Source organism: Sapajus apella, unplaced genomic scaffold (genome assembly GCF_009761245.1).
Source record: "Sapajus apella isolate SASKATOON/1434 unplaced genomic scaffold, GSC_monkey_1.0 scaffold17, whole genome shotgun sequence".
NCBI lineage: Eukaryota > Metazoa > Chordata > Mammalia > Primates > Cebidae > Sapajus > Sapajus apella.
The window spans coordinates 11950252-11972276 of record NW_022436957.1 but is presented as its reverse complement, the minus strand read 5'-3'; the positions used below and the strand labels follow the sequence as shown (position 1 = coordinate 11972276).

At 39.0% G+C, this 22025-nt stretch overlaps 1 protein-coding gene across 1 annotated transcript in view; it reads right to left on the bottom strand.

Moving 5' to 3' along the window:
• Nucleotides 1-998: 998 nt before the first annotated feature.
• The window catches only part of GRPR (gastrin releasing peptide receptor), a 34033-nt gene continuing 13006 nt past the window's right edge, over nt 999-22025 (bottom strand). The window contains exons 2-3 of the mRNA XM_032285977.1: nt 3597-3948; nt 999-2003 (exon numbers count right to left, since the gene is read on the bottom strand). Of these exons, the coding sequence (XP_032141868.1) occupies nt 1614-2003; nt 3597-3948 (742 nt within the window). The 3' untranslated portion in view covers nt 999-1613. The remainder of the gene's footprint in view (nt 2004-3596; nt 3949-22025) is intronic.

The window sequence follows — 22025 nt, the reverse complement described above, 5'->3', positions numbered from 1 at the left end:
TTATGGACTAACAGGAAAGCAGGTGTGTACAGTACAGAAGAGCACGTAGCAAGCTGAATTGAAGAAATTTCACTGTGTTTTGGTCCTAACTCCTAAAGCTCCATAGACAGTGGGTACTTCTTCATATCAAGAGACAAGAATCTTTTCATATGTGCCATGTGAAAATGAGAGCCAACTGTTTGTATCTCATCTGGATAGAGAAAACCTGAACTAAAATTGTCGGGATTTTAATGTGTAAGGGCACATTTGCAAAATTTGAATTCATTTGAAAGTGGGTTAATATGTTTGCAACCTGTCAAAATTTCCCTGCCTTTGAGTGAAGAAAAACTCGATTCAGGGTTTCTAAAGTAAGGTAATCAAATCTTTTTAGAGCCAATTAAACTCAGAAAAAGAAAAATATTTCAGCCAAGTCTTTTTCTGTACATGGGCTCTTTCATAAATACTCTTCTTAAGTAGAAACAAGTCTGTAGCTGTTTTTTAATCAGTTCCTAAAGTTAAGACCCCTGTGACTTTCTTATGCATATTCAGACAAAAATACGTGTTACTGAAATTTTATTCACTTCCTCCCACAAACGTTAGGAGAAGCATACATTAAATATAAACATGTTCCTATTTCTACTCAGATACAATCACTTCTTTCTTATAGTGAAACTACTGATTCAGTGTAGCAGTCAGACAAATCTAAGTAAATACACTTGGCTCAAAACCTATGTATCAAGAATAAATACTGTATGCATTTATAGATATTTGATGAATTAATAGCATGATCAATTTTTTCCTAAATTGATTTCTCTTCTATGGCGGAACAGCACCCTGGATGATTAAAACTGTGTAGCAGCAGACAAGACTTCCATCAAGTAAGAATTCGGAGTGTGAGATATCACTGCACAGCCACACGTGAATCTTTATATATGTGCCAATGTATTTGGTTGTATTTTTGCTTTAAAAGTATGTATAGAGCATTTCTCCTAGGTCCTCAGTAACATCTTTTTTAAAAAAAATAAATGCTTAGGGAATTGTTTTATATTAAACTAGCTTCCATTGTTATCAACTTGGAGAGTGTCCCTCATATATGGAGCTCTTTCACAGGGTTGACTTTTCATATTAGGAGTGTAAATAAAAGTTGTCCCTTGGTTTGTATATTACAGATATTCCTAAAAAAAAAAAGTCAAGTCATATTTCTAAAGCACTAGCATCTGCTTAAAGAAATGACAAGGTGAAGTCTTTCACAAAGTAAGCATTCAATATATGATTTCTCTGCTATATAAATCTAGTTGTTCATACAGTTTCTATGACATAATTGGCCACAACCGTTTAACAGGGCTTGATGCTTAAAAAATAATTTTCTACTTGTTCACTTTTCTAAAAAGGGAAGGTTTGCTTCACATCAGAAGAAACATTCGCAAGTTGAAATGAAAAACCTGACTTGATGGCTTCTTTCAAAATATAACAGTGATCTACCATTTTGGCCCCCACCCCCGCCCCCACCTACACCACTCACAAGCATTCTGAAGGGTCTTTGGAGGGCAAAAACACAACAATAGATGCAAGAGTTCCTACCTAGTCATAAAGCAAAACCAAGAGTCCCTCAAGGGGCAAAGTCAAAGGTCAATCTAGACATACCGCTCATGACAGATGTTTCCATTGATGAGGCTAAAGGTGGCCACAGAGGGGTTGGTACTCTTGAGGGAGGTCATGCAGGTGGTACTCCTTCCAGTGCTGTGAGACCGGATGATCAGCCCGGGCCGGCAACAGAGGAGCTGAGTGTTGAACTGTTTCCTGAAACTCTTGCTCAGCAGGTAGAGGGCAAAGGGGTTCACGCAGGAGTTGGTGAAGGCCAGGAGGCGGGCACAGATGCTGGTGACAAAGTGGAGCATGGAGGTGTCCACTTCAGAGTAGTGGTAGGAGCGGTACAGGTAGATGATGTGATTGGGGAGCCAGCAGAAGGCGAACAGGGCCACAAACACCAGCACTGTCTTGGCAAGTCGCTTCCGGGATTCGATCTAAGGAGAGAGTCATATGGAGAGAGATAGAGGAACCAAGGGACAGTGTCAGAAAAATGCAGAGAGACAAAGATTCAGTCAGAGAAAGAGACAGGGAAAAACAATTAGGGCAATAGATGAGTTCACAAAGCCACAGAAAAAGAGTTCACAAAAAAGGAGAAGGTAAGATAGAATCCAATAAAATGAGAGAAAGGCAACAGAAACAGAAAAGGAAGAAAGAGTCAGAAACACACAAATAGATCAGCCAGGAAGCAGAAACCCACAAGGAAGAATAGAGTTAGAACACACCACTGAGAACAGATCTTTAAACAAAGTTGATGACATGTTTGAATAGATTGCAAAATGCAATTCTAATAAGTGCCCCCCTTTTCCTCAGGAGAGCATTGGTGCAGTCTATCAGCCACACGACTTCATGTCTTTCTTTGCTCTGCAGCTAATAATTTCTTATTCTCTCTGATGCTCAAAAAGACCAGCCAACTTTGTCCTTCTTAACTGGCTAAATAAAGATAACTATCTAGTATTATTATTTTAAAACCTTGAGTTATTTCTGGACTATAGTAGGAAGGTACTGCAACAAAGAGGAATGAACATCTCCTTTTGCTCCCAACTCCATCTACTACCTCAAGGGGAAACATGTTTCTCCCTAAAGAGTTTGGGGTATAATGGATGTTGGCTAATGAGAGGTTTTTCAAGTAAGAAGGTAGTTTCACTGGGAACTGCCACTCTTCCCCCACAATTGAGACAAATAAATAATAAACTTGAAAGGGTAAGGTCTCCAAGTGAGTCAACAATTCACTAAAATGGATTGGGGAGTGTTTCTGCTTTTCCATCGTAGATGCTACATGATCTACACCTAAGCTATAAGGCAAGAACTGAGGAAGAGGGAGGAAGCCAGAGCTCTTGCTTTCTACCATTTGTTTGTACCTCAAGGATGAAATTATGGGGTGTTATGGGGGACAAGAGAGGGTGTCTAATCATACGGAGGGCATTTTGCATGCTGGGCACTGTAGGCCTTCCATATACTCTCTCTTGTAATTTTCTAATAGCTTTACAATGTAGGGATTATTAGGCTATCTGATAGGTAAGAAAACTTAGGCTCAGAGGGGCTGAGTACATTATGAAGCTTGGATTTGAGCCCAAATCAGTGTGAGCCTATCCTAGTCAAACTACTTCTTTTTCTTCAACTGGCCTCATTTTCCAGGCTTCTCTGCTTTTTTTCCATGTGGTAACCCTCTTTCTAGGCAAACAATGTGACTGGAGTTTAAAAAAGTCACATCCCCATAAGCCTCAAAGCTTTATTTATTTATTTATTTTTAAAATACAACTCTTTTTCAGATTATTCCTCAAAAAGAAACCCACACTTGAAATGTTTCAGGTTCACAACACCTCCCTAGCTTAGGTCTTTAATAGGAGAATAAGATTATAAAGAACACCTTGGGTTTCCATGGCTAGGTATTTCCATTTCGCATCTGGCCACAGATCACCCACCTCATCTAACTGCAGAATCAAGTGTCCTGGCTTTTCAGTGGGGTCCAAAAGAAATGCAAGGGATTATATCCCCAAGGAGGAAATGAATCAATCTTAAGCACCCACCTGCTTCTTGACATGTATATTCCCTTCCACGGGAAGATTGTAAGCACTCTGGATCAGATTTTTAGCAATGAAGTAGTAGTAAACAGAGATGATTGACAGTGGGATGATGTAGAAGACCAGAAAGGAAGCCATGGAGTGGATTTTGGGGTGCAGCTCATTAGAGTGTGGGTACGGGGCACAACTAATGAAGGTCTGGTTGGTGCTTTCCTCGTGGAAGGGATGGAGGTCAGAAAACACAGCCTCTGGAATGGCCAGCAGCATGGAGATGATCCAGATAAAGGCAGCTTTGAGGCAGATCTTCATCAGGGCATGAGAGGCCTGGATATCCATTGGCCGGACAATGGCTTTGTATCTAGGGCAGGAAAGAAGGAGCCCCATCAGTCGCATAATATTATTCTGAATACCAGGGTCAGGACTAAGTTGAGGCAAGTGAGACACCTAGGGTACAATATTTATGGAGATGCTAACTTTCAAGTCCATAAGGGTTCCAACTTTGAGCTCTATGACCCTGAGACTGAGTGCCTCCTTAAATTTTGTACTACAAATACCCCAATTGCCTCACTCTAACCTAGCCCTGAAGGATGCCTTCTCCTTTCTCCAGAAGTACCATTACACTCATATTCTCTTTTTTTCTTAGTTTAAAGCTAACTTTTAAAATAATTTAACATAAAAATGATATATATTTACTGTATACAACATGATGTTTTAAAATACGTATACATTGTGGAATGACTAGATTGAGCTAATTCACATCTACACTACCTCACATACTTATCTTTTTAAAATGGGAACACTTAAAATTGACTCTTAGCAATTTTTGAGTGTGCAATACATGATTATTGACTATAGTCACCATGTTGTACAATTCACACTCTCTTGGTTTTAAGAATACTTCTTAGGAAAGCTCTGAAGTTCCTTTTGTTTTTCTTCTTAAATCATAGAAATTAATAACAAAACATGTTGCTGCTTAAAGGACACAGAGACAAGGAGGTTGGCTTTTTTTTTGGCAAAACCTTCATTTTGAGTATTCAGATCCACTTCAGGGAACCTCAAGTCATTGAGTATTTTAAATATGCCTCTTTTCTTTTTTTTTTTTTTAAACGGAGTTTGTTGCCCAGCTCTTGTTGCCCAGTCTGGAGTGCAATGGCACGATCTCAGCTCACTGCAACCTCCGCCTCCCGGGTTCAAGTGATTCTCCTGTCTCAGCCTCCCAAGTAGCTGGGATTACAGGTATGCGCCACCATGCTCTGCTAATTTTTTGGTATTTTTAGTAGAGATAGAGTTTCCCCATGTTGGTCAGGCTGGTCTCGAACTCCCGACCTCAGGTGATCCACCCGCCCTGGCCTCCCAAAGTGCTGAAATTACAGGCGTGAGCTACTGCACCTAGCCACCTCTTTTCTTTTTCAAAGGATGCATAATAAATGATACCCTGAAAAAGTCATACCCAGAAGAATCCCTGTAATTTTCAAATTGATTTTTCCCTCGCCTTCCTAATCTCAGCCTTATCTTCTGTTGAAATATTTAGGTTCTTCTTGGTTTGTGAGCTATTTGTGTCCATGTCCTCGGTTGAGTGCTCTGGGAAGCAGACACTGAGATGAAGTAAGAAGTATAAGTTTTATTGAGGAGCAATACCTGTGAAAGGAAAAAGGGGAGGAAGTAGGATAGGAAGAGGGAGCTGTCAGTCCTTAAGGTAGACCTGACAAGGTCTACACCAGTGAGGGTGACTAAACATCTTGGTTTGCCTGGAAATTTTCCAGTTTTAGCATGGTAAGTTCTACATCCTGGGAAATATCTCATTTCAAGCAAACTGGGACAGCTGCTCATTCTGCACCAGCCCAATAGGAAATTTCCAGGCCCATGTATAATCACCTTGCTTAGTAATTGCATGGGGTCACCCTAAGAAGAATGTGATCTCAGTTACTACCTGGCTCAGTCACTGGGCAGGAACCACCCAAGAGAACATGATCACAGCTTGAAAGCTGAAGTGGACCCTGAAAGAGCTCGTAGTTGGAGGCTTCAGCTAACCACACCTCCTGCAGCTGGGCAAGTCTCTTCTTCAAGGGAGATCTGGGCAGCACATCTCCGTGTCTGCATACTCCCCATACAGTTTCTAGCACAGTGGGCCACAAGATAAGGGCACAGTTATCTTGTGTACACCTGTCTGAGAACCCACTAGAGGATGAGACTTTGGCAGGCAAAGAGTATGTCTTTTTCCATCTTGGAATCTGCCAGCACTGTGATTTGCACATACTCCACAAAAGTTCATTCAATTGAACATAAGCTACTATAGTGTGGAAGTTGATATGAGTTGAGACCAACTACATGTGAAGGTCTTTATTGCTGACAATACTGTGTTTAAACTGGGTTCTACCTATAACACTCTTTTATATCATGGATTTCAGGGAAGAGGAATACTTATTTCCACTTGTTTTCATGTTGATTAGACCTCCATTGGTTTACCACTCTTGGCTGCACCCTGACTCCTCCCTTACTTTCCTCCTCCTACCAGGGAAGGGGGAATGAATTATTCAGTGGCAAGTTTGGAAAAAAGAACCTGGCTTGTACATTGGGCTCAGGGAGGTCTATGGTTGTTTAACTGACCCTGTCTAGAAGAATGGCAAGTCTACTATAGAAGATAAGAGAGTGTCTGCAAGTCCATTATTACTATAGACTTGAGTTACATTCCCGAAACATCTTTAGCAGATGTAGATGCAACTATTTTTATATTTATGTCTCTCTGATTTCTATCTCTCTGTTCTCAAATTAGGTAGGGAAGAGAAGGCTATTATTTATTAGACAATCCCAAGCCTCAACATTCCAGAACAACACAACAGTCCTGCTTCAATGGATCTGTGTTTGCTTTAATTTTAAACAAATACAAATAAAAATTTAAAAGAAAGTTCTATTTTCCTCTAGTATCTTCTTTATTCATTAGCCATTTTAAACATTTTCCTAGCGTGGAATGTAGGCAAGAAATTGGTATCTTTAATTAAAGGTATGTGAACATCTTCAGCCAAAGATGCATATGACTAGAGATATCTCTAATAAATGTTTTAGAGATAAAATGATAACTATGACTTCTATCTGCATTTTCTGGCAGATAGCAGTCATAATTACCACTAACTCTCTGAGTAAAGGTGATTAACTCAGTCAGAAACCAGAGTAAATGGCTTACTTCCTTCTCTATTAGGAATTTTGTCTTTCTAGGTGCAAAATACCATAGGAACTATTGAGTTGCTCTTTTAATTTCACAACTTAAAAAATATATAGTATAGGCCGGGCGCGGTGGCTCAAGCCTGTAATCCCAGCACTTTGGGAGGCCGAGGCGGGTGGATCACAAGGTCAAGAGATCAAGACCATCCTGGTCAACATGGTGAAACCCCGTCTCTACTAAAACTACAAAAAATTAGCTGGGCATGGTGGCGCGTGCCTGTAGTCCCAGCTACTCAGGAGGCTGAGGCAGGAGAATTGCCTGAACCCAGGAGGCGGAGGTTGCGGTGAGCCGAGATCGCGCCATTGCACTCCAGCCTGGGTAACAAGAGCGAAACTCCGTCTCAAAAAAAAAAAAAAAAAAACAAATGTTTTTATATATATATATATATATATATAGTATAAAACATTTGTAGTTTTACTAGAAAAATAATTTGAATCTAAATCTAATTAAGCCCCTAGATTTATGTGCCAGTCTTCAGGAAAATTGTGATAGAATAACCTGCTAAATGATGCTATGAGGATACAATCAGCCAAATTCTGAATTGGAAAATTCTACAGGAATAATTACCTCATTTTTTTCAACAAATATATGGCATAGAAAAGGAGGGAGAATGTTACAGACTGAAATATGTAAGACATACCAACCAAATGCAATATGTAGACTCCTTTTGGATTTTGAATCAAACCAACCAATGATAAAAAGATATTTGTGAAACAAATATTGAAGAAAATCAAATATAAATGTACTATTGGTGATATCAAGGAATTATTTTTAATGTACTGAGTGTGATAATGGTATTGTGGCTGTTTCTTAAAAGACCTTGTTTATAAAAGACACATGCTAAATTATTTACCAGTGAAATAATATAACATCTAGTATTTGCTTTAAAGTATTGACATATTCATATATCACTCGTGCAATTAAAAATAAGTTGAAATGCATTGCAAACAATTTTCTGTTATGGTATGTTCCTAACATATCAAATAAATGAAAGAAATCCCATTTACTAAGCTCTTGCCTTTTTTCAAGCAGAGAATAGAATCTATATTATCTCATTAATATTCCAGACAACTCCAATACGTAGACATTATTATCTCCATTCTGCAGATGGGAAGTTGAAGCTCAGTTTAAGAGGTGGTAGAGTCCACATTCAATCTAGAATCAATGTTTTTCAGAACACCATAGTTCCTTCAGAAGAGAGCTTTAGGTAAATTCTTCCTAGAGGGAGAGACATAGACCAGATGTTTCTCAAATGTATATAGAACATACAAAATGTTCCTTGCAAGTCTAATGGTTCTGAGTAGCATGCAGCATATCAGTCTATTTCCTCTTCTGGCCTAGATTGCTCTGCCCAGAACTCCCAATGCAGGGAGACACCACTGGGTAGTTCCTGTTTAGGAGCGATGGCTGGTTGGACTGGAGTGGATACCATATCTAAACCAGCCAATGAACTGCCTGGCTAGCTACTAAAGAGTTTCTCTTTCTCTTAAGCATTTAAACAGAAAAAATAGAATATAGTTAGTAATAGATGCTGGAAATACAAGATTTTGATGTCAAGGAAAAGATCATGGCAGCCATATTTAAACGTGTGGAAGAAGAATAAGCAGAGTAAATGGACTAAGAGAAAAAGAATGAGGCAGACATAAGAGGAGAAGTTGAGATAATGTGGCTCTAAGTCATACAGAGGGTATGGTTTCTGGCTTATGTACTAATTTTGAATGTACAAGAGATCTCCTTTTATAATTTTACAATACTATCATCTCATTTTTACTTGAGTTAGTTTGAGTGGCTTCTGTTCTTTGCCAGCAAAAGAACCTCATCTAAAACAATTATATGTGGTAACCCTTTAAAGTTATCACCAGATTTATTTCCAAGATCATTTTGCATAGATCATCTCCCAGTTGCTACCCTCTGAAAGAATGAGCTGTCAACTTTCCACTGTACTCAAGAGATAGGCTAGTTTATGTCTCATTCCTAAATTTTCCATTACTTTTCTGTTTCCCCCCTTTCATCATGCCCAATCCCAGATTCTTGGTTCATCTAAATCAAATCCTTCCAAATTTCAGTTTAAGTATCATCTTGATGAAGCTTTTACTGAACAATCCAGGCCTTAATGATTCCCATTCTTTCTCCCAACCTGTGTGACTTTTATGACAAGATTATCAACTCCTCTCATTTTCTGCTTATTATACACTATCTTGAATTGTTTGCTAGTTTTCTATGAGTATGTCTTTTCTTTCTTTTTTTAATTTTTGTAGGTACATGGTAGGTATATATATTTATGGGGTACATGAGATGTTTTGGTACAAGCATGCAATGCATAATAATCACATCATGTAGAATGGGTTATCCATCCCTTCAAGCATTTATCCTTTGTGTTAAAAGCAATCCAATTACACTCTTTTAGTTATCTTAAAATGTATAATTAAGTTACTATTGACTATAGTCACCCTGTTGTGCTGACAAATAGTAGGTTCTATTCATTCATTCTAACTACTGTTTGTACCCATTAACCACCACTACCTTCCCCCAACGCACTACCCTTCCCAGCCTCTGATAACCATCCGTCTCCTCTCTCTGTCCATGAATTCAATTGTTTTGATTTTTAGATCTCCCAAATGAATGAGAGCATGCAATGTTTATCTTTCTGTGTCTGACTTATTTCACTTAACATAATGATCTTCAGTTCCATCCATGTTGTTGTACAGGATGTTATTCTTTTTTTATGGCTGAATAGTACTCCACTGTGTATGTATACCATATTTTCTTTATCCAATCATCTGTTGATGGACACTTAGGTTGCTTCCAAATCTTGGTTATTGTGAACAGTGCTGCAACAAACATGGGAATGCAGATATCTCTTAGATATACTAATTTCCTTTCTTTTGGGTATATACCCAGCGGGACTGCTGGATCATATGTTAGCTCTATTTTTAGGTTTTTGAGGAACCTCCAAACTGTTCTTCATAATGTTTATACTAATTTACATTCTATAGGCATGTCTTTTCTACCTGACTTTTTCTTAAGTTTCCTGAGGTCAGAAGCTTACATCCTCTCCTCTTCTCTTTTTCCTGTCTCACTAAAAATGCCCCAGGTTCCATGCGCTTAAAATCATTTATTTCAAAGTAGGGACTCAGCAAATACTTGCTAATTAATTGATGATTTATATGTGACTTGCTGATGTGTCTCTTATTTCCAACTTCTCACAAAGGAGAGAGAAATTTCCCTTTTACACACTAAGTCAGTAAAAATCGTTCTTCAACAGACAGACAAATTCAATCCTCTGACAATATGGGGCTCAAACAATTGTTTCCCACTTCTGAAAACATCTGTGCTTCATTTTTCTTATGCAAACATTGGAAAGGTCAAAAAATGTTCTCTGTGGCAAGATTAATGTGTCAAAGAGATTCTTGGCAAGTAGAAATAGCTGGCTCCCACACTCAGGGTTGGAAACCTTTGCCCACAGAAAGGTATGTCTTTTATTCAAATATGGGCAGTTTGTTTATTTTTAAGAATCCAGCATTTCAGCCCTTATTTGTCCATAATTACCTACTGAAGTCTGTAGGAATTGTTGCACTACAATACTTTTAAATCTCAATTGCAATCCAAATGTATACTATGTGGAGAATACTGAGGTAAAGAAGATAACTAAATGAACTAAATGATCTCTAGGGTAACTGACACAGTGCCTGCCTTAAAATTAGAATTCTCGCCGGGCGTGGTGGATCACGCCTGTAATCCCAGCACTTTGGGAGGCCGAGGCGGGTGGATCACGAGGTCAAGAGATCAAGACCATCCTGGTCAACAAGGCGAAACCCCGTCTCTACTAAAACTACAAAAAATTAGCTGGGCATTGTGGCGCGTGCCTGTAATCCCAGCTACTCAGGAGGCTGAGGCAGGAGAATTGCCTGAACCCAGGAGGCAGAGGTTGCGGTGAGCCGAGATCGCGCCATTGCACTCCAGCCTGGGTAACAAGAGCGAAACTCTGTCCCAAAAAAAAAAAAAAAAAAAAGAGAATTCTACCTAATGAGATTTGACAAAACTATTAAACAGCAGCTTTATTTTCTCCTGAGAATAGCACCAAGAATTTTTCTGAAGAAGTGAGGAAATTATTAGCTGGCTTGTACGATGATTATAACCCAGAGCAATGGAATCTTATCTCTCAGAGCTATTAATCCACAAATGGAGAACTTACTGGTCTTTGGTGCCCATCCAACTGTTATCTTTAAGTATGTAACAGATTGCAGTTATGCTTTTATGTTTTCTCCAGGATAAATGTCTCCAATGCTCCTTTTCACCCCTTCTTAATATACTCTAGTTTCTTCTGGGCTCCAATGCAGACCTAGGATCGAGAGACGTGGTTCCTAATGGTGATTCTACCAACTAGCTTATGGTCTTGGATGAACCGTGGACTCTGCACTTCAGTATTCTTATCCTTGAACAAGAGACAATTCTTTACTGGCAAGGAGCTCGTGGGAATATGTTAACAAGATAGCTAAAAAGTATTGGGTATTACATTCTCCATTACTTTAAGAGCTGAGGTGCAACACTGAGTGAACACACAAAACTCACATCCCACTTCGCTATTCTACCCTCCACAGGGGACTTCCAATTCTTAGCCTCAAGCTTTTGAGGAACCTATAAAGAAAGGAATAAGGAGTCCCTGTGGTCATTTCAAGTAATATTGACAACATCAATGAGGGAAGAATGGGGAGAAATGGAGTAAAGCCACATGCTGTTAGAGCAGCTAAGGAAGAGTCAAAAGGGATTCTCCTGTAGGAATGAACAAAGGAAGGAGAGCAGGGATGTTCTACAACTTTGGTGGCTTGTTGTGTTTAGGGAGTATTAATGTTTGGGGGTCTTCAGGTTGATTGTTTACTCTGGCATTCCTCCATATTTTGGCTCCTTTTCTTCATTGCTTTAATTTGTGTGTGAGCACCAACTTCTTGGAAAACCTCTATGATCCAGAGAGACTGTGGAAAAGAAATACCTTGGGATTTGCTTTTGGCTCAACGTGGAGAGATAAAGGGTTGGAGAGGTGTGAAACTCTAGTTTTTCCCACCAGGATGGGAAAAAAGAGAGCAGTAATATGGGGCAGGAGAGACTTTCTCTCCCTGCATGGAGGGAACAAGCTTTCAGCTTTATAGCTCACAGGTCTGAGTGTGTGATCAGCAGGGCGTGGAGGGGTGAAGAGCTCCAGCAAAAGGGCAATTAAATAAATAATTCCCCAATTTTCCTGCGGTCACACATGGGCAGGAAAGCCTGAGGGACTAAAAAGAAAAGAGCAGAAGTACTGGGGAGATAGAGAGATGGAAGGAGGGAAAGAGGAAAAAAAAGGAAAAAGAGAAAAAGAAAGGAAATTGGAGGATAGGAGAGAAGGAGGCAAGGGAGAGGAGGAGAGAAGAGGAAAGGGGAGAAGACAGAAGAGATGGGGAAGAGAAGAAAAGACCAAAAATTATATTCCATCTAGCAACACAAGTTGGGCCAGTTCCCTGCAGACACATTGATCTGGACCTTGTCAGTTTACTCTGATGCCAAAGAGAAAGCTGGAGTAAGGGTGATGGGAGGTTGGAGGGGGAGTGGGGGCACTTAGAGAAGTATACTAACTCCTATTATTTAAAAATTCTTTAAGAATAGAGCTTTAACTAAGAAAGTAATAAACTGAACATATACCTATATCGTATGTTAATGTATACATTATATATATATGCTACTGTACTAATATATTATGTATAATTTCATTCTATGTTGCCAGGAATTATTGTTAATTTCATTTAATGTGATGGTGACATTGGATTGTGCAGAGGACTACACTTGTTCTCAGGAAATATACACTGAAATACTTAGGGGTGAAATGTGAGGATGTTTGTACCATACTTTCCAAAGCTCGGCAAAACAAAAACACAACAACATATACACAGAAAGAAAGAGAAAAAAAATCTAGGAAATGGTCATGGCTGAATGTGGGTAGGTTTACACAAGAGTTCATAAACAAGTCAGGGAGTAAATATATGCTAAAATGTAGAATTTGTAAATGATAAGCTAACAAAAATAAAATTTTAAAAACTATTTTAAATATTTTTGGTTAAATATTTTATCCTAGTTTATTGACAGTGAACCTTTTGCCATCATTAAAGCTTTATTATAACTATGGTGTGATTTAATGTGTCATATCTGATTAGAGCCTATACCACGAATGAGGGAAGTATCTTCTCTGTTATATTCATATTAGTCTCTTGAGTTTGCAATTTTAATATCATTGACAATCTGTGGGGCTTTGTTTTGTTCTATTTTGTTTCAGCAGGAATATTTGTAAGCCACTTGCCCATTTGAGGAGGTTATTTTAATTGAAACTAGATTACACACAATACACATCAGTCGGCAATGCCTTCCCTTAATCTAAAAGTTCAAAGAAGAGTAAGGGTGTCCTATTTGAGCCTTCTAGATAGTGGGCCACCCACTCCTGCTGCCTGAGCCACACGTGATAAGGAATCCTATGACATGAAGTCATTGAGGGGTTGAGCCTCAATTTGGATTCCACATATTACTCATGTTTAATTCATCCTTATATTTTAATAAAAATCAATATAAATAGAGGTTTTGGTACTTTCCTCCCTTACCTGTTAGATCAGGCCACACCTCCCCGGGAGCATGTGAACTTCACTTTGGGGGTTCATTGTCCCAGAAGACACTTTCCAGAGAATTTAGCTAAGGTTTCAAGGGTTTTTTTCACCCCCCATATACATGCCTTGCAGTTCCCTATGGCCTAAGGCCTAGAGTAGTGTCTGGGCTCTTTAAAATATTCAGAGGCCTCAGGGCCAGCAGGGGTCACCTGAGTGAGACCTTGACCTTAGACCTAAGGTGAAAAATGGCACCAGAGAAGGACTAGAAACGGCAGGTTGGAATAAGGCTACAGAAAGAGCTACTGACATTGGGAAGGTACTGATCCTGGGATATGAAGGATGTAGAGGCTTAGGATAAAATGGAAAGAGAGATGCAATTAGTTGTTGGACATCTTACGGCACTTTCTCATAAGGAGTTGGGCAACTATTGACCCTTGGGCTAAAAACAAGTTTCAGCAGAGTGATCCAATTTAAAAGCTCAATGCTAATCCTGTAAGGGAGCCCATCAGAAGGGCATATGCAGGATGAAATATTACAGTTGCCAGTGGATATGTTTAAAATGACAAAGGAAAGTAGTAATCCAGTTAATTTCAGTAGGTGTGCAAACATCCTGGCACACATTGTTCATTCCTCAAAAATGTTATGGAGAGAAGAACATATATTTATAACTTGTTAAAATTTTATGAGCCAAAATGTTTGAAAAACATTTCAAAATCCCATTTGCAAATTGTAGTTAGACACAGCCTGCAATTACTCTACTGTGTAGCAAAGAAGATACACAGAGAATAGGGAAAAAAATCACAATGACAAAGAAAAATCAACCATGCTCTACATGGAAGATATAATAGACTCAGGATCATAAATTGCCTTTGCAAATTGTCATTCACCCCCAAACAGACCCCAAAGCAAGGATTTAGGTGCAAGAAATTTATTTGGAATGGATGCCAGGAAGCACAGGGAGGTAGGAAAAGTCAATAAAGGACACTACAGTGTGCAACTGCAGCACATTCTTACTGTGAATGCCCTGAGAGAATACAGTGAACACATTCCAGAACTGTGCCCCCAAAGGATGAGGAGAGTGGGGTGTTTAGTCACCAACTCTCATCTCTGGTTGAGAATTGTCTGGGGGTGGTAATTCCAGGGCACTTCAGCCTGCCCCAAACCTTTCCTTGGCCAGAGATTACCCTTGATCAGAGAAACACAGGAAGCCCAGGTCTGTAAGTGACCTCAGAGGTGTGCCAGGGGATATGGACACCACTACTATGTACATTTTTTCTCCTGATCTGATCAGTTTATCAAACATATATATAGAAAATGAAATATCCAAGATAATTTTCAGTTTTTAAATATATTTCAAATCATTAAGGATAAAAATGGAATTTCTAAATTATCATAATAAAATGCACTATCATTTTTTTTCCAAAATAAGAATCATTACAGCTCAAAAATACCATCATGGCATATGAGTCACTGTGTCTAATTATAAAAATTTAACAGCACTAGACAGATTTAAATAAATGTTTGGGAGAGGTTTTATAAATGGCGAAATGGTGACCCAACTTTACAGCTTACTGGGACCACTGGCCCAGGAGGTTGATCCTGGCAGTGCTCGGGAGGCATCACCATATGGCGCAGGAGCCCAAGACAAGGAGAGAGGGAACAGATGAAGATCGGGAGCCCTGCACTCTAGTCCCACTATGATTACCTATTTTTGTAAGAGCATGTTGTCTCAGTTTCTTTTTATTTTTTGTTATTTACCAAAAACTTACATAGTACTCACTGTGTGCCTAGCACAAAGTTCTCAACACTTTTCAAAAATTAGAGGAAGCTTTCCCTATGCTTCTACAGAACAATACTAGAAGATAGGTATTACTATTGTCATCTTTTTTTTTTTTAACACATGAAAAAATGAAGGCACTGAGAGGTTAAGTAACATGGTCACACAGCTAGCAAGTGGAAGAGCTAAGGTTTAAAAAGAAAGCATCTAGCTCCTGAGTCCATACCTTAAACTGCAAGATTTTCATGCCTCCATTTTCTTCATCTGCAAAACAGAACTAAAGATACCAACCTTACTTACTATGATGAGGAGTTAAATGAGCTAAATTTTTCAAACCCACTTTGAAAAACAGCATTATTTAAATCGGGGGTGCCCAATCTTGTAGTTTCCCTGGGCCACACTGGAAGAAGAATTGTCTTGGGCCACATATAAAATACACTAATGATAACGGATGAGCTAAAAAACAAAAATAGCAAAAAAATCGCATAATGTTTTAAGAAACTTTATGGATTTGTGTTGGGCCATATTCAAAGCCATCCTGAGCCACATGTGGTCCATAGGCTGCAGGTTGGACAAGCTTGATTAAAAAAAAAAAAAAAAAAAAAAAAAAAAACGTTATTATTGTATTTACCGAAAAGGAAAGACAGTCCACCAGAATGTCAACTGGTCAAGGTTTATGCAACAACCTCTTGGTTCCCTTATGAACATAAATAGTGGTCATGCTCCTGGAACCAACCCAAATGCCCATCGACGATAGACTGGATAGGGAAAATGTGGCACATATACACCATGGAATATTATGCAGCCATCAAAAATGATGAGTTTGGGTCCTTTGTAGGGACATGGATGAACCTGGAAACCATCATTCTCAGCAAACTGACAGAAGAGCAGAAGATCAAACACCACATGTTCTCACTCATAGGCGGGTGTTGAACAATGAGAACACATGGACACAGGGAGGGGAGCACTACACACTGGGGTCAGTTGGGGGGAAATGGGGGAGGGACGGTGGGGGGTGGGAAGCTGGGGAGAGATAGCAAGGGGAGACATGCCAGATGTAGGTGATGGGGAGGAAGGCAGCAAATCACACTGCCACGTGTGTACCTATGCAACAATTTTGCATGTTCTTCACATGTACCCCAAAACCTAAAATGCAATAAAATAAATAAATGGGAAAAAAAAATAGCGGTCATGCTAATGGTGCACTCACTCTTTTGACTAGGAATTCTAAGATGTCATAAAGACGTCAACACATATTACTTAATTACATCATTACAAAAATTACAACAGTCCTGTGATACATTAAAAGTAGATGCTCCTCTCCCCATTTTAAAGATCAGGAAACTGAAGCTTATAAAGTGGTTCGCCCCAAGTCACATAGCTCAAACTCAGACATCTCTTCAAACTTAATGCTTTTGAATGTCTCCCCACTATGAATAACAGTGCTGTACTAAATGTGATCCCCCCAAAATTAATAAATAAAACAAAAGAAAGCAAACAAAAGAAAATGACAAAAATAAGGGGAGCTACTGCTTAATGGGCATAGAGCTTCAGTTTCGAAAGACGAAGAAAGTTCTGGAGATGGACAATGGTGATAGTTGCATGACACTGTGAATGTATTTACTGCCACTGAACTGAACACTTAAAAATGGTTAAAATGCCAAATTCTGTTATGTATATTTTACCCCAATACAATTTTAAGAAGAAAAAAAAGAAACAGCAAGAAAGGAAGAAACAGAAGAAAGATGAAATAGTTCTTAAGCTTGTTATCACGCAACTTCAGAGGTATCTTAAGAAATAACTGAAATAGTTGCTTTGAGGCCGGGCGCAGTGGCTCACACCTGTAATCCCAGCACTTTGGGAGGCTGAGGTGGGGGATCACAAGGTCAGGAGTTTGAGACCAGCTTGGCCAACATGGTGAAACCTCATCTCTACTAAAAAAATACAAAAAACTTTAGCTGGGCGTGGTGGCAGGCACCTGTGGTCCCAGCTACTCAGGAGGCTGACAGAGGAGACTCGCTTGAGCCTGGGAAGCAGAGGTTGCAGTTAGCTGAGACTGTGCCACTGAACTCCAGCCTCGGTGACAGAGTGAGACTCCGTCTCAAAAAACAAACAAAAACTAATTGAAATAGTTGCTTTGAGTCATCAAAAGTATCAATAAGGAAGGTTATTAAGAGGCATTTAGCTATTCTGAAGGACATTTTTCATCTTAAAAAGTTATTATCAAACTACAAAAAGCTTATTGTAAAAACTTAGACAGTAGAGAATTCTAAAAACAATCATCTGTAAGTTTTGCATGTCATGTTTTATTTCCTTCCAATTTTTTCCTTTTGTCTTTTGTACAGAATTGAGAGCATACAATTCTGTATCTTTTCTTAATGATCTATAGCATACACATCTCCCAGTTTCACACAGATGCGTAATACCCTTTGAGCCAACAGGCAGTGCTCTGCACATGCTTCTGGGCACCATGACTTTTCAAAGAACCCTGGCGCTTGCTAGAGGGCAACGTCCCTGCTTTCACAGGTTCTTCCTACAATTAGCTTCAGTGCAACACATCATGATTAAATGACACAAAGCACCCTCTACTTCCCAAAAAGTAACATCTCTAGCATATACAAATACAAATACAAAGCATATCTTAGGCAGCTACTTTTGCATGGTCCTGTACTAGGTACATAAGAGTTCAAACAAAGCATAAACCCTGGACACTTGGTGACATTTTTGCTCATCCCATTTCTGAAATTAAGAAGGTTGATGTACCCTGAGTAACAGGAGTATGAATTTCTTAAGAGTAGGTTCTAGGTCTTGTTCATTTTCTGCCTACTTTATTTATGAAATAAATAAATAATAATAACTAAAAATCAAGAACTAGATGAATTTGTCTGGCCTGTAATGGCTTACTTTCAGATAAGGAAATGGGTTCAAGATGCTCAAGACAACCCACTCCTCCCCTGCCATGCTCCTAGCCACACACACTCCTCTCAAGCCCTCTTACCCAAAAATCGCTCTGGATACCAGCTTATTAGCCTGACTTACTCCACCAAAGAAGTGATTCTCCCAAACTCAATTCCTCTCTTTAACAATTTTGAAGCAACTCGTTCACTTGAGCCTATAATGAAAAGACCTTAGAGAAAGCAGCACTTTGAATGAGGGAGAAACATTAAAAGGAGGTGGTGAAAAGCATCTATTTACACCTTTATTTCCCCAGTGAACAATTTACCAGGCCCTGCCATCATGTCTGCAACCCATGGAAATTGGAATCCAGCTAAACCTCCATTTAAAACTCTCTCATTTATTTCATTTGAACAGCTATTAGCATCACACAGGACCCAGGTCATGCTGGAAAAAACAGTTGGCTTAAAGACTTTGGTTTGATTCTCAATTTTACTGTTTTCTAATCATGTGATGTAGAACCCTCATCTCACCATCTAAAAACAGAGATAATAATGATTCCAAATGATCTAAAAAGTTACTGTTCATGATATGACAATGCCTCAAAACCCTGAAACATCACACAGATCTATGTCTCTTCTTTGTAATATTCCTTAGGAAGTCTGTCCTGGCTAACTGAAAAGGGGTCATGGATTCCCCTAGGTCCCACTCCAATCAAACAGGAAATTCTTACTGCTAAATAACCACCCCAGAAAGCATGCACACTCTATATCAGGGGCAGTAAACTAAGGCCCATTGACCAAGTCTGGTCCACTGCCTGTTTTTATATGGCCCGTGAGCTAAGAATGGTTTTTGCATTTTAAATGGTTGAGAAAAAAATCAAAAGAAGAATATTTTGAGATGTAAAAATCTCATAAAATTCAAAGTTCAAGGTACAGAAATAATGCCTTATTGTATCATCACCATGTCTATTTGCTTACACATTGTCTGTGGCAGATTTCACCCTACAAGGGTAGAATTGAGGAGACTGAGTGAATCCTGATTCCAGAATTGCAATGGAGACTGTATCGTCCACAAAGCCTAAAATGTTACAGGCAAAGTTTGCCAAAAGTTTTATCGTTTCTGTTGTTCTCTGCCTGTCCACACCAAGGCTGTTGGTTTGTACTTTAAACAGAGGTAAGCTCATTTTCCATCTCACACAGCACCACCTGTTAGACTTATTAATTTGTGATAATGAAGACAATAGGCTACTGACCCCTGTCCTTGCTCTTTCAGTACTAAGCACTCATCACTCAGGATGCTTATTCTAACAGCATATTTAAGTACTAATTTGGCATCTCAGGCTCCACTTGGCACTATGGATATAAAAGTCCCTGGCCATTGAGAATTTGAAATCTAACTGGGGAAGCAAGATACATTTAGGAAAAGTCCTTAACAAACCATATAAGAATATTTACATCTGCTTTTATGAAGAACTCTTAGAAAAGATGCTGCTAGGTCAACATATAAAGTGCTGCTATCATGGTACAGACAAATGAGTCTATGTCTAATTACAAACCTGCTTCATATGTAACTATGGAATATAAAACTTAGAGGTCATAGAAGAGGAGACTGAGACCAGAGACTGAGGCCCAGAGAGGTCCCACAGCTAGTTAGCTGAGATCCAAGACTAGACCTGGGTTTCTTGATACCCAAGTCAGCAGAGATTTTTATGTTTACCTATAGCACTTTAGATGTTCGGGTCTTTTTAAAGCACAAGTAAAGAATACTTAAAACTAAATATTGACTGTACTTGTCTTCATCCCACAGTACATGTAGTCCTTAAATCATCATTTTAACCTTCAATTTCACTTCTGTTCACAATCTAGAAAAGAAACAGTGCCAAATTCTGATTTTCCTGTTTTTCTATGATGTTTGCAATCACCTAAAGTGTCAAGGGAGAAGAAAAGATAATAATGAAATTCTTAGAAATCTGTTTTGATCACCATTTATTTAAAAAGAAATAAGTACTTCCCATACATACTCACCGGGTAACTACTGTGATTTTGTTTTTTACGTAATTTTCTATTGTTTTAAGATTGTATTTAAAGATTTCTCATAACAGAGGCCTGTGGCTAGCATGAAGTAGCCCAACTTAATTAAAAAATCACCACCACCAAAGGGAAAGAAGAAACGTTGAAAAGCTTAAAGTTGACCTGTAGTTATTCTATTTATATGTAGATAGCATGAAGAAAGAAGTGAGCCACACAGACACATTATTGTCACAGTAAATTCTCCTCACATTGGAAAATAAATTCTTTATGAGACAAATTTTGCATTTTCCCCCTATTTCTTTCTCATGTAACCTTTAGCTATCACCACTGGCCAGCTGGTCTGAGTACAATACAAAAACAATATTAAAAAAGAGAAAGAAGACAAAGAAAGAAAAAGTTTTAAAGATGTGAAGTTTAAAGAAATGTACCTTAGGAACATTCTGGCTCTTTCCTTCCCATGAAATTTTAGCTGTTAGCAATCACTGAATAGTGAAATGTCATCTGTAGCTCCTGCTTATTGGGGCTAAGAGTCCTGGCTTAGTTTAAAGATCCCAGAGGCTTTAATGTACCTACATGCTTGGCAATGCCCACTGCTGCAGGCATCAGTTGAGATTCCTGACTTACTCACTTTGACGTTAGCCAGAACTCACTTCTCTTACTCAAAATTGCTGAGATAATTTGAGGCTGTGAATGTTGATGCCACAGGCCTGAATAGGTAGCTCTGAATGCCTCCTTAAAGAAACTGGGATGCGTGTAGTTTTAAGGGCAGCAGATCAGGTCTTTAGGGAGATAGTAGTATAGGATTTTCTCTTTTTGATAATGGCAAACTAGTTTGTTGCTGACCAACCGTCTTGGGATGAAAAGTTAGAAAAATTTATTTGAAAGCATCAGAGAAATACCAAGGTAATAGGGATTTGAGAGTCCAAAATCCTGGAGAGAAATTATGTGCAAAAACATGAAGTTGTTATTCAGCATCATTTCCCCCTTAAGGCCTTAACCAAATGTCAAGCAGTAGCAGAGAAAGTGACAGCTGAGCTGAGCTGAGCTTCCAGCAGTTTTAGGATGAAGGGGGAAAATAAATAGAGTCCAGGGCCCACCAAGGAGAGAAGCCCAGGTTAACACTGCAGGTTTCTAGTTGAGATGCCCAAAGGGGTAAGCCTCAGTGACAGGGGAAAACCAGAAACAGACCAACTCTCACGAAAACCAAAACCCAATCTCCAATCTGTTCAATCCCTGACTGCATCAGATGTAATGTCACTTCCTAATTACCTTCAAGAAGTAAAAGCTAATCTCTTCAAGAACATTATACCATCTAGAGCCTCAAATTATCTACAATTCTTTATACATAAATAGAAACAGATTTACAGAGGTTGTACATGTTAGAGTTACCAGAAAGGTATTTTAAATATATTCGGACTAATTCAATAAATTAGACTACAAGATGGAACAAAATGAAAATGCAATATATAATAACTGAAAAGAAGAATTAAATGGAAGCTTCAGAATCTGCCTAGACACAGCTGAAGAAAGGATTAGAGAACTGAAAATGGCCAGACTGAAGTACAGTGAGACAAAAAAGGATGGCAAATACAGAAAAGAGAGTAGGAAATTTATGGGACATGGCAAAATGGTGACATGAAATCGTGCTTAAAATACTTCTTGGTAACAGCAGTCTGACGCTAGTAAGAAATTGCCTGCCTTAGTAACAGCAAAGAAAACCAAAGGAGAAAACACCTTAAAAGCTTAAAGTTGGCCGGGCACGGTGGCTCACACCTGTAATCCCAGCACTTTGGGAGGCAGAGGTGGGCAAATCACCTGAGGTCAGGAGTTCAAGACCAGCCTGACCAACATGGAGAAACCCTGTCTCTACTAGAAATACAAAATTAG